We start from the raw sequence: 13824 nt of genomic DNA, 5'->3' as shown, positions 1-13824 counted from the left end.
GTTCTGCAGAAAAGGACCTGGGGTTACAGTGGACGAGAAGCTGGATATGAGTCAACAGTGTGCCCTTGTTGCCAAGAAGGCCAATGGCATTTTGGGATGTATAAGTAGGGGCATTGCCAGCAGATTGAGGGACGTGATCGTTCCCCTCTATTCGACATTGGTGAGGCCTCATCTGGAGTACTGTGACCAGTTTTGGGCCCCACACTACAAGAAGGATGTGGAAAAATTGGAAAATGTCCAGTGGGGGGCAACAAAAATGATTAGGGGACTGGAACACATGACTTATGAGGAGAGGCTGAGGGAACTGGGCTTGTTTAGTCTGCGGAAGAGAAGAATGAGGGGGGATTTGATAGCTGCTTTCAACTACCTGAAAGGGGGTTCCAAAGAGGATGGCTCTAGGCTGTTCTCAGTGGTAGCTGATGACAGAACAAGGAGTTATGGTCTCAAGTTGCAGTGGGGGAGGTTTAGGTTGGATATTAGGAAAAACTTTTTCACTAGGAGGGTGGTGAAACACTGGAATGCGTTACCTAGGGAGGTGATGGGATCTCCTTCCTTCGAAGTTTTTAAGGTCAGGCTTGACAAAGCCCTGTCTGGGATGATTTAGTTGGGGATTGGTCCTGCTTTGAGCAGGGGGTTGGACGAGATGACCTCCTGAGTTCCCTTCCAACCCTGATATTCTATGACACCTGTTCTGAAGGGGACGGCCTTGAAGCAGCTGTCACAGCGCTGCCAGCCCTGGCAAACTGCTCCTGGTGATGGGATTTTGATGAGGTGGGGCCCAGTCTCCAGATAACATGAAAAGCTCCAAACACCTAGTGAATTTGAGCTTTTGATTGGCAGTCTGCCCCACTTATCCACCTCCTGGGGCAGAAAAACCAACCAGAGCTGTTGCAAGGAGAGCTCACCCCCTCTCCCGGTAATGTTGCCAGCACCTTCTTCCATTATCAGTCAGTTCTTGAATTCTCTGACCTATGTTCTGTTTATTCAGGGTCAGTGGCTGCACTGTGCTGTACTGGCCCTTGCACGGTGAGCAGCTGACAAGGACGGTATTTAAGGCAGAGCTGGTGTAGCTACTGCATGGTTCCTGGTCTTTGCCTCTCTCTGGACAGATGAGAGAGAACTTCCTGTGCTGAGTCAGAGCTCTCACCACTCACCAAGATGGCTTCTGGCTGGGGAAACACCTTGTTGTTCATTGCCAAGGAGCTCACACTGTGGCAGTTTGGCCTTCATGAGGTAGGGGTGGCAAAGTGCCAGAGATGTCTGCATTTGAGCTCTTTCCTACAAGGCCACCTTTCTGTTTGGTACCACAATTGCTGCGATGGGCTGATTTCAAATTCCATTCTAAATGGCTCTTTTAGGACTGTTCAAACACACACCTACACACGGCTCCTTCAGGCTGGTTTTTACCTTTGATTGACCTCTCCCACCCACTTTCCACTGGACTTCAGCTATGTTGTTTTCCTGGTTAACTTGCTGCTGTCTCCTGGGAAGCTTGTGTCTTATGGCCAATGTGCTGCTCTTCACTGTAGAGAAGAGACGGGTTTCAGCTGCATGGACTATTGTGGAGATTCTGTATTCAGACAGATGGAAATGGCCAGGACCCTGTGATTCTCTCTTGCTCCCAGACTGACTAACGCAGCCTGTGCTGCCTAGAGTTACCACACAGGGCAGGCCTAGCACTGGCCTGGGCAGAGAGTCCTGGAGTGGGTTGCTACCTACACTACGGTATGCGAGATGGTCACTCAGAACCTAGTCAGTCAGTGTTAAGAACAAGCTCTGACACGGTGAACAGGAAGCCCTCTGAGACTCTGCTGCCACTGATGGTCACATCTGAAAAAGGAAGCTCCATGACACACTCCTACCACTAATGTACCACTGCCATTCAGGAAGCCCTGAGCAGTCTGGATTCCACAAAGGGAGCAGGGGTTGGTCCCTTCTCCTTTGGATACAGCTGACCCCAGTGGTAACATCCCAGCTCTGTGGTTTTAGTGGCCTGGCTACAATTGGACACACACAGCTCTGAGGGGTTCAATTTTAGAGGTTTCTTTATTTCCACATTTGTTTTCATAATTAGTTTGTCAAATTAGCAGCATTCTCGGCTCTAGAGTTATTTAACTAATCAGACAGAATCATTTTTCACAGAGTTCTGCCCTGCACCAAGGAGGGCGGTTACATGATGATCTGAGACTGAAGCAAAGATGACATCAGAAGCGGACTCGTCACTCATATATGGTAACAGCTGGAGTTGTAGAATTGTATTGGATGTTTTAGCTGCATAAAAATTTAGATAAACTCTCTGATAATGTCTAAAAAGGTGAATATTGTTTCTATTGGTTCCTTCTGGCAGCTGATGCGAGCATCTGAATCTACATATTTCCCTGCCACTGCTTTGTTGTCACTTGTCAGACACAGAGGAGCCCTGGCAGGTGCTTAGGTGCAGCCAGTGCAGTGTCAGGAGGGGACAGCAGGTCCGTCTGGCAATGAAGGGACATCTCTCCACTCAGCTGCTTTGGCTTCTCCTCTTTCTTCAGGACACCACGGGTAAGTGCCTGCTTTATTTCACTGGATGAGCTGGGCAGAGGAGAAGTAGGAAGAAAGTTTTAATCCACTAGAAATAGTGTTTTATTCCAGAAGTCAAGGAAGCAAATGGAAAGCAGGCAGTTGGGGTTAAAGTAAATTTGTGTTTCTGATTATCTCCCATTGGTTATTCTGAGAGAGGAGGTTTATATATTTCCAATAATCATAGATTTGACCCTGTCACAGTCTGTGTGCTTTATAAAATACCCCAGTCTTGTGGCACTGTGAGCCCAGAGTTGCTTTTCGTGAACTAATGGCTTCAGTGCTTAGAAATTCCTGATAACTAATCAGAAGAAAAGCAGAGTGGGCTTCTATATTATGACTTCCAGCCTCACCGCCCGTCCAGCTCTGTGCCTGTGTATGGAACCTGTGAATAATTCCACATATACACTCCATGCCATTTAAAATAACACTGCTGTCCTGTGTGCGTCAAACGTGCCGGGCCAACTTCAGCAGGGTTTGAATGATGCACTTCTCAGGACACTGAACTGTTCAGTAGCAGCCTGTTTCTGTGAGTTGCTGCAGTCTGAGACGCTGCTGTTCTGTAGCTGCAGTGTGAACAGGTGAAGCTAAAGATGAAAGTCAGATTTTAGAAACCTCAAATATTTAGCTAGAGACAAACTGTGGTACCACAGCTGGTATGTAGAGATCACAGATAGCTCTGCAACGTCTCTGTGCCTTGGAGGGTAGGTGCTGAGGATTCCGGAGAAAGGACATTTTCTGAAGTGGGGGTTTGTACCTGAACTTCCCAAGAAAGTTACACAGAAGTAGCTGGAGTTTGATCTCATGATAAAACTGACCTTTACCAGAATGAAAATGCAGAGAATTCCACTGGGATTCTGGGTAACCAAATCTCCATGGCACGCACCATGTGAAACCATGGGGCCCTATTCTCCCTGCAGTGTGGAGTGATTCCCATTACCTACAATGGGTGGAACTCGTACCCTGCAGGGAGAGAAGGCAGCCGTGGACTCCACTGGTCAAGAGTCTGGTCAGAGTAATAATAGAGGCTGGTTTCAGCCTTCCTTTTCTTGTCTTTAAATTTGACTCCATGTGGAACAGGAATGTCCCCTTCACGCTTGTGTCCAGTTAAAAGCTCATAAACCAACAGTCCATGAGAATGTTTATTAGCTGGATTTAAATGCAGCTTAGAATGGCTGCTGAACTCCCTGCCACCCTTCCTCAATAACGGGGCACTTTACAAATCTACAAATGGACACCTACGAAAGGGCTGGATTCTGGTTCCACCTAAATGTCTCACAGTGGTGAAACCGACACTTCAGCAGGTTAATGGTTTCATCTTTGATTGTTAAAACTTTAGAAAAACAGAAAAAAAAAATTGCAGCAGAAGAGAAATGGTTTTGTGAAATTGTTGCCCCGTGACTAACAGCCTTTACTGGTTTGGGCCACAAAGAGCAAGAGGCAGGTGTAACATGATGGTGGCTGCTGAAACCAGAGAGCAAACATGCTACAACGGATATGCCCTTCTGGGAACGGCACTTGGAGTTAATCATAACAATAAACCCCCAGTCACTGCTGTGGCGAGGACACCATGGAATACATGAGTGCACAGCCTGTGCCCCCTGTGTAACTTACAGATGGTTCTATGGTGAAAACCCTGCACTGGGAATCCGGCGATTAGGGTCTGTTCTTGTCTCTGCCACAGATTGAGTGTGTGACCCTGGGGCATCTCATTTCATTTCTCACTGCCTCAGGTTCCCTTTCTGTAAAATGGGAACAATACCTACCTGTGTGATTGAGGATGGAGAGAGAACGTGGAGATAAAATTCACCAGACAGAAAAAACCTTTAAATAAATTAAAATAATCAAAGTCAACTCTTTTGTTCCAAGCTGAACACAAGGGTTCCTACAGAGCAGGGAAGGGTCAGAAGAGACACCAAGTTTCTTAATCTGACTCAGTGTTGGAGAATGAATCCCTTCAACAAGGGGTCACCAGTACACAAATCTGAGAACCACTGAACAAGAGGGATGTGGAGGTAGGTCCAGAGCTCCTGGACTTCCCATAATAGTCACTGTGCTCTCGGGAAGAGGTTTGTTTTCACCATGAGATTGTATGGAACAGTGCCCCCCGCCCCCCAGCTCCCCATCAATATATAGCTGAAATTGCAGATAGCGGAAGCTCTCTACTCTGATGTTCCCTGTTTTCTATTCTGATGTTCCCTGGCCCCCAGGATGGAGTTACAGCCCCTGTTACTGGAGAGGGAATGTGTTTTATAAAAACTGGGTATAAAATAGTCAACACAGATGAATCTGCACTTACACTTTGTAACCAGCAGGTAAATGCAGATGGGGATAAACATTTTCTCTAATCCTTCTGAGAAAACATTTAAAAATTTGAAGCAGGTAGAATGGGAGGGGTCTGGGAGGAACAGTGACTCAGACAGAGGAGGAAGGCAAGTAGCATTGAGTGGCAGGTGGGCTGTATGTGTGTGTGTGGGGGGTGGCACTGAATGGGCAGAGCAGCAGCAAGTGTGAGGGGAGGGAGAGCAGGATAGTGGGATATGTCTGGCTCTCCATGTTATGTTCACAGCAGAAACACAGAGAAGTTAGATAAATATATGAAATACTCTTTCTGGAAGTTTGCAATGTAACACGACTTTATACCTTAGAATGTAGAACCCTCACACACAAGAACCCCAAAACAGAGAGAGACAAAGCAGGGTGCTGCACAAGGCAGAGAGGCACAACTTACCCTACCTAGATTTAGGCCCAGATTGCCACTTCCTTACAAAGCGCTCCATCCCTACCCTGCAAACAGGACCAGAAAGTCCCTTCCTCTTAAAGTGGCAGCAGGTTGTCATTTTAACAGTTTTCAATACACCACACTCCTTTCCAGGCAGGAGAGGTTGCTGGAGATGTTTGGAGGAGCTGGTGCCAGGGAGAGGTTGGGTGGGGGAACATGTTTTCAAGTGCATGGTGGGGGAGAAGGGTCGAAGGAATGAGGAGATTGGGTGGTGAGGGAGGGTGGTGAATCACACAGCAGTGACGGTGCTCAGCATTCACCAGCCCAGAGAGCTCAGAGGGGAGGAGATACCTCATGCTGCCTCCCCAGTGACAAGCCTGACTGGGATATCAGGGAGTAAAGCCCAGGACCCTTGTGTGATACTCTCCAAGCCAGAGGGGATAGGCTCTGTGCTGTCTGCAACTCTGCTCTGTGTCTCTTTGAAGGTGCTGATGAGCTGAGGCTGGTGAATGGAAGCAGCCCCTGTGCCGGGAGAGTGGAGGTTAAACACCAGGATCGGTGGGGGACAGTGTGTGATAATGCCTGGGACATGGAAGATGCTGAGGTGGTTTGTAAGCAGCTGGGATGTGGACCTGCTGTCAGTGCCCTTGGTAATGCTCATTTTGGAGAAGGATCTGGACCAACTTGGCTGATTCTAGCTGATTGTGTTGGTGACGAGTCAGCTCTCTGGGACTGCAATCATGAAGGATGGGGTGCATTCCAGTGCTATCATTCTTTTGATTCCGGAGTGATCTGCTCAGGTAAGAACTCTGCCAACCTGCCCCTGTAGGAAACTCCCTATGAGGGAGAAGGGACTGAACCCAAAGTGTGTGACATTCCTGGAGACTCAGAGCTGGAGGGTGCCCTGCACTGAGGTCTGTGTGGAGCTGACCAGTCTCTCCCTGAGTTCCCCTGGGTAGACTGGGGATGAGCAGGCTGTGCCATCCTCTAGGCAGGTCAGGCAGCTGTCATGGAGTAAGGGTGGGGTGGAGCGAAGCCCCATTAGCAGGTCTGTGCTGGTAGGTGCCTGTGTATGGAAGCCCAGTGTCTCCCCAGGGGAGCAGCAGTTGTGACCCTGCCTATGGCTGCGGGAGCTGGGATGGGAGCTGGTGGGGCGAGTGCTGTGGAGTTTTCCCCAGAGTTCCCTGAGGCAGAAGGAGAGGAGCCCTGAGCCTGACCATGGCAAGTGGGAGGAGCCAAACCAGCTGGGGGTAGGTGCAGGGGGCAAAAACTGACTCCACTGCTCCACACAGCTCCCTCCTTCCCCGAATCCCCCCAGGGTCAGGCAGGAAACTCCCACATGACGTGTAGCTCTTTGTTCCACAGCCCACCTAGCTGCCTTCCCATGCAGGGTGAGCTAGAATTACCCCCAGGATAATGTCATGGAGACAGCATCTGGATCCTTCTGCACTTGGGAAATAAATGTGTATATATAACCTGGCTTCATCAAAGCTTGTGCTGTTAAAATGACTGTGTTTGCACACAGGTCTAAAGAGAGTGACTGTTAAAAACAGCCCTGACACACGTAATACTAAGCCCTGGTCTATACTACAGAGTTAGGTTGACGTAAGGCAGCTTACGTTGACCTAATTCCATAAGCGTCTACACTAAAATGTAGCTCCTGCCAATGTAACTTGCCCATTACCCCGACATAACAACTCCACCTCCATGAAAGGTGTAGCACTTAGGTCGATGTAGCTAGGTCTATGCAGCTAGGTCTAAGCACTGTCAGTGTGGACACTGCATTGCTTATATTGACCATTGCTGCCTTTCTGAATCCATCCCACAATGCTCCACACTGATAGTTAAACTGATGCAAGCATGGGCAGGGGGTATGGCAGGCCAGGGGAGGCTGAACCTCCCCAAACAGCCAGGCATGGCCCCACCCACGCTCCACCCTGACCTGCTTCCTGCTGCTTCCCAATGTCCTCAGCCCAGGGAGGTTGTTCCTCTTCCCCGAGGGGGCTGGGGCTAGCACGTGCTGGCCTGGGGCTCAGGACTCCGGCCAGTTGGGGCCCCCGGTGCTCTGGGGCTGGGGGTGCTTGGGAGGGTTGGTCAGGGCGGCCCGGGGCTGAAGCGGGGGGGGGGGGGCAGCAACCACGGTCAGGGGCTCGAGGTTCCTGCAGAGGAGGGGGGCACAGAAGGGATGGAGGAGGGGTGGGGCCTCAGGCAGAAGGGGCAGGGCCGGGGGCTAGGCTCCCTGAACAGGCGGCTCAAACGCCGCTCATGGGTGCAAGCACTCCTGGTGAGGATGCGCACCACCAACACAAGGAGTGTAGTGTGGACACACAAAAGCGATTTAGTTACTGTGGCGGCTATATATTCACATAACTTAGGTCAACTACATTTTGTACTGTAGACTTGCCCTCAGTGTAGGAACATTGGTCGCTGCAGCTGGCTGAACAGTGACAACACCTCTTTCTTCTGATTAGCTCAGTTTGCATCTCTCTGCAAATCCCTGATCACCACCATTGGTTAAGTCACGTCTGATCACTGGGGTCAGTGCTTTGTGTGTCTCCCCTCACACACTGCCACTCACTTACCACCCTGAATTCCACTGAAGGCATCCGATGAAGTGAGCTGTAGCTCACGAAAGCTTATGCTCAAATAAATTTGTTAGTCTCTAAGGTGCCACAAGTCCTCCTTTTCTTTTCACCATCCTCAGTGACAGTATCCCCAGAAACTGTGGGGGAGGTCACCCCTCCCCTGTGCCCTCTTGGCCCTGTGTCAGAACACAGGGACCACAGTCACCATAAGCCTCCCCCACCCACCTTCCCTCAGAAATACGCCGGGCACAGTGGGGGCCTCCTCAACAGGCCCTAAAGTGGAGTAACCCTCAGCACATGGAGATGCACTGGCTCCCCTCTCAGTCTCTGTGCCAGGTTCAGCACAGGTGCATGGATCTTCCAGGGTCAAGGTGAAGGGTCTCTCTCTGGGTTTCATTCTGGGTTTCCCGTGTGCAGTGAGCTCTGCAGCTGCAGTGTCTCAGCTGAGGTGTAACTGCCTGAGCTGCAGCATCCTAATTTCCGCTGTTTCTATACCAGAAATGTACAAGTGTAGAGAGGAGAGCCTTTGCATAATGGGAGAAGCCAAAAGTGGGAGTCTGGCAGCCACACCCCCATTCCCTGCTGGGCCTGTTCTTGTCTCTGCAGCCGCAGCTCTGGGCTTGTAAACCCTGAACTTCTGGGCCTATTGCTGCTGCTAGGAGGATTTGGGGAGGATCCAGAGGGTACAAAGGAACTCGACTGGCTATCAGGGAATTAGGCACCAGCATTTACCTTGTAAATGTTGAGTAAACGTGAAATGGAAACCGACTTCTCTGAGAAACCCTCATTCTATCCATCCTGCTCCAGTGTACCTCCTGTAACTCATCTTGGTACGGAAGCGACCAATGAGACACATGAACTGAGTGTCCCCTCACAGTTATTATTGACAATTATTTACCTCAGGAGTTATTATTGACAATTATTTACCTGAGGTTACAGAAAGAGACATTGACACTAAAGGAAAAGATTCCTTGGCATTTTAAGTTCCCTGCATGAATGCTCAGTGTGTGTCCTTCATTTTGGGTCTTTATCACACATTGGCACCACATTTGGCCCTTGGTAGATTTAGAGCTCTGCTGCCTAGACACAACTGCTGTAAAGTTACCCTGAGTCTGTGCTAGGGCAATGCTCACATGTACTAGCCTGCACAATGACCCTCCCCATCCCTGACAAACACTGGCTGGATGTTGGTAGACCCCACTTTACCAGTCACTAATCAGCTCAGGTGCTCTGCTACTTTCCCTCTCTCCCACTTCTCCTGTCTGCACAGCCCCTCCGTGGCTTTCACACCCTGCACCCACACAAAACCTATCTGGCCAATTTTCTGTATTGCACCAAGGGAAATGCATCACAATTCCCTTCATCTACACACAAGGCAGCAACCCTGTACACACCAGGAGTACAGGAGGCGAGCAGAGAGGCCAACACACAGCATGGCATTGTTAGATATTGTTATTGAATAGGATCCCTGTCCACCAGCTTTGCACTTCTCTTTAGAGCAGCCTCGTGGCTTCTTCAGTTTACACCATCCATTTACATCCAGGCTCTCATCTGGAAATAAGCACAGTATGGATTTTGCTAACAGCTCCCTTTTGGAGCATGCCTCTCGTCTCACAGAGCCAGCTGGTCTAGCTTCAACTACACCTAGTTTTCACCGGCAACAATCAGCTTAGAGGTGGCAAGTGGGTGCAGTTGACTACTGGTGATGTGTAAGGCCCACTTTACACCAGTGCAGCTTCCTACACAAAGCACTATGGAGGACAGAGACCTCTGTGTGCACATAGCCCTGCAGTCACTGCTAGAGTTGAACATTTCTCACACTATTTATTGTCACTGGTGCTCTCAGAGATCAGAGGCTGTTGTTCATTCATTGCAATGAAGGCCAGACTCTCCTTACTGCCTGTGGACAGACAGCTTTGCATGTCAGTGACTGTGGAATTAAATTAAAATTCACTAACAAAAATCCTCATTAATGCACCTGGTGGGAGATGAAGGCAGTCTGTGTTTTTAATGATGGGTTTACTTAGGTTCATGGGACTCTGTATGCTACTACCTCAGGGAGAGGCACTGTTTCTGGGAGTCAGGGGGCAGACTCAGTGTGTGTAAGGCAACCAAGAGGGAGAGCGGAGAGACACTATTTAGAGTGATAGGTGCTGTGTCAGGTCAGGGAGGATAGCAGTTGTGTCTGGGTGGCCACCAGCTCCCTGCTCAGAGGAGGGGCCATGTCTGAGAGAAAGGAAGGGGGCAGAGTCAAGTGACTGACAAGAGAAAGCCTGGGAACAGGAGTGAGTCTGACCAACAGGAAGTGAGATGCCCAGCACTGGGGAGAGGAGAAGCCAATTTGGAGCAGTCTGGAGACAGCTATGGAAAGGTCAGGACTGGCTGTGTGGTGAGGCCCAGGTCTTCATGCAGGGTCCCCCTGAGAACTGGCCCCTGGGCAGCAACATCCCTCAGCTTGGGCCTTTCCCTCTTCAAGGTCACTCCCTGGTTAAAGAGTTTTGTTGGGAATATTCCCCACCAAGCCAGGCTGAATTAGTGCTTCAGCTACCTAGGGAAAATCCACCACCACCTGGCAAACTTTGCTCTGACTGAGAGTCCACGCTGCGAGTTTGTCCGAGCACTAGGGTAGGAGACTCAAGTTAGGATTTTTAGTAGTGTTATTGCAATGTACACCTTGAGCCCTGCACCCCTTTGTGATGAGGGGAAATCCCGGGAGCAGAAGCAGCCTGACTCCTGCATGAAGAGGATGCCTGAGAGCAGCGATCATCAGCCCCTGTGCAGTGACTGAGGAGTTTAGATTCTTGGGAAACTAATGGGTACTATCAGCATGGGCACCAGTGACCCTGAGAGCAGTGTTTTACCGTGTTGTGCTATATTTACTTCCTGTTTAGTATAACTACTGTGTTGAATATACTATATGTATCTGCTTTATTTCTTGAGAGCCTCTAACTATCTGGCAAGTAAGTGGGGGTTACCCTCTGGTTAGAATTTTCCTTCCAACTGCCCTGGGACCCTGCTAGGAAGGAGCGAAGAGAGTGGAGGCACTGCCAAATAAATTCATATGGGAAGAAAATAAGGAAGTTGCATCCTGCTGAGCTGGAGACGAGATTCAAAAGAACCCAGGCCTGTCCATCAAATCCTGTGAGGAGATTGATGCTAAAGAAGGTAATTGGATGGATAAGGGGTGCTACATAAGGGTGAATGGGTTGTAAAAGGATTTTCACAGGGTAGCTGGTCCCTGTGGGTAGGCTAAGTCAGCAACCCTGGAGCAGAGTAGGTGAGTCCAATCCAGCAAATTAAAGAGGGTTGGGCTACACCTGGGGCTGTAAAGGGCTGCTCGTGGGCAGTTTGGGAAGATGGACAGAGACAGGCTGCGTCCTGGGCAGGGGAAGGCATACCAGAGTGGAGTTAGCTCCTGTGGTGTATCCCTGCAACAAGGGGACAGGGGCTTAGGGAAGCAGCTAGGGGCCAAGAAGGGAGCAGAGCTGACAGAAACTGGGAAACTGCCAGGAGCAGCAGTGCCAGAGACCCCTGGATGGGGGTGTCCCTGAGACCAAGGAATGAGAAAAAAGTTTGTTTTTTTTCTGTTGATTTGCTAACTTCTCTTAAGAAAATAAACCTTCTTGCAAAAGACTGGGTGTGGCAGTGCATTCTTTGAAGTTGGGGGAGAAGCATGACTAGGTGACAAGGCTGTAAAGGGATTGTCAAATTTAGCAGGTGTGTGGTTCTTTCTGGGGAATACACTGAGTATATGAGTGTCAGACAGATGTAGGGTTGTGAGTATAGGCTGTTCAGTACAGTTCACCTAAAAACAAGTTCTATCTTAACAGAGAGAAGGCATTTGACTCAGTGCTACTCTTGTCATGTGCCCTATTCTCTGAGTGATATTTTCAAAGGCAAAGTGTGCATGTTTGTGCTATGGCTGTGTTGGATCACAGCTCAAAGAGGGCAGAGTTAATGTTGCATGGGTGTGCACCTTAACTTTGTGTTTTCAGAGGTTTGAGTTTCCTGAACTCAGCATTCTGGAAGAGCACAAGATACCTCTGGGCAACCTTACCCCTGCACAAATGAAGGTTTCTATCAGTGAATTTCCTAGTTTTTTGGAACAAAAAGAGAAGTGTTTGTTGTCAGAGTTAGTAGTCATTTAGACGGTTGTAGTTCTCACCTATGTTTGCAGTTGATAGAAACGGTAACTAGGTAATTGTAAAAAGACCTAACTTTTATATAGCCCTTTTCATCAGCAGATCACAAAAAGCTTTACCTCAGTATCCCCATTATACAGCTGGGGAAACTGAAACACCGAGAAGTGAAGTGATTTCCTCAAGGACACTTAGAAGTCCAGAGGCAGAGCTAGGAATAGTCGCAGTCCAGGGGTCTCTATACTAGGCCATATGGTTGCTTGGTGATTCCTCAGAGCTCCTACCTGTTTTTGTACCTTTTGTCACAATGGAATGGGAATGATAGTTGTGCTTTGAAACGTTTATAATGGGTATTTGCTAAGGGGGTCAGTCAGAAAAATTCCATCCATCTGTCCCAAAATCTTGACAGTCTTGTATTACATGGTTGTTACAGTAATTTTAAGTGTGTAAGAGGAGACTGATATTTTTCTCTCCTTCTCCACCCCCTGTCCGACCAGTTTCTGTAAAATTAACCCTCCTCAACATTTCTAGCTCCCCCTTCCCTTCCTATCCCAGTAAGCCATTAGTTGGCACTCAACAAGCCTTGCTGTCTCCAGCCCTGTGCTTCTGCATAAACATATCACAGCAGCAGATCACTGGAGGGCTGCACCCTACCTTGGTTATGGCACCTGAGCTGCACACTGAGCTGGGCCCCGCCATTCCCCTGACCCACCCCACCTGGGACTCCTTCCCCAGTGAGGCTCCAGGCCAATCTAGTCCACCCCCATCCAAACTGCCTCCCCCTGCACCCACCTAATGGTGACCTGTACCTTCACTAATCATTTCCTAAATTTTAGAGGAGGAAGATTTAAAGTGGAACAGTTTCAACAGGAGACATTGAGAGCATTCCAGCCTGGAATAGTTCACGGCCTGGTGATTACCACGCTCACCTGTGGATCAGGGATAGAATACCTGAATTCAAGCCCCTGCTCCTGAGTAGGGTTTCAAACCAGTGTCTCCCATATCCCAGACAAGTGCCCTAATCACTGGACTAAAGGTTATAATGGAGAGCACACACAATTTCTGTATGACCCACAATGGGCTCTTCTGATTTTCTGACAAGTTCCCAACAGTTTCAAGGCTGAATCAAATATTTTTTTCTGATTTTTTTGGTTTGCTGTCTGAACCAAGACAACAATTACTGGCCTGGCTGTAGCTTGGACTGGTGACATCAGAGGGATGGAGGCTGTGGTGAGGATCAGTGTGGAGGTGGAGAGGCTGGGTGGGTGTGACACTCATAGCGTCCCAATGCCAGGAGGCAAGGGCCTCACTGGTATCAGGTAATGAGTTTCAGCTGGCCTGGCCAGTTCAGTGTCCCCCAATTCACTGAGGTCATAATCTGTGTCTGAGAGGTGGCATGTACAATACTGGAAAACTAATAAGTCACTGATCATTGATATTCTTACACATTGTATGTACGAAGTGTGTTCAAGGGGGTTATGAGTACAGGCTGGAATAATGACTAAAGTGTGTTTAAACCAGGCATATCACAGGGAGTTGGCAAATAGGTCTGCGAAAGGAATGTGTTTGCTTCTCCGACTAGCCTGGTCATCAGGTAGAGATGAAAAAGGTCTATTTGCATATTAGGAAAACAAAACTATCAAGCTCCAAGTTGGGGAGGAGACATCATGTCATCTACACGCAGGGGGCGAGAGAAGCTTGGTCTGAGTTTTACTTAAAGAGTACAGTGTAACTTCTACTACTGTTTACTGGGCTATAAAAACAGGGGAACTGAACCTCAAGCAATAAGCAATTGAATCAACTGATTGTATACAATATT

General features: G+C 48.8%; 1 protein-coding gene across 1 annotated transcript in view; it reads left to right on the top strand.

Moving 5' to 3' along the window:
* Positions 1-2451: 2451 nt before the first annotated feature.
* The window catches only part of LOC141974889 (antigen WC1.1-like), a 65785-nt gene continuing 54412 nt past the window's right edge, over positions 2452-13824 (top strand). Inside the window, exons 1-2 of the mRNA XM_074934928.1 lie at positions 2452-2541; positions 5767-6081. Of these exons, the coding sequence (XP_074791029.1) occupies positions 2481-2541; positions 5767-6081 (376 nt within the window). The 5' untranslated portion in view covers positions 2452-2480. The remainder of the gene's footprint in view (positions 2542-5766; positions 6082-13824) is intronic.

Source organism: Natator depressus, chromosome 1 (assembly GCF_965152275.1).
Source record: "Natator depressus isolate rNatDep1 chromosome 1, rNatDep2.hap1, whole genome shotgun sequence".
Classification (NCBI taxonomy): Eukaryota; Metazoa; Chordata; order Testudines; family Cheloniidae; genus Natator; species Natator depressus.
This window is presented reverse-complemented; position numbering and strand designations above follow the sequence as displayed.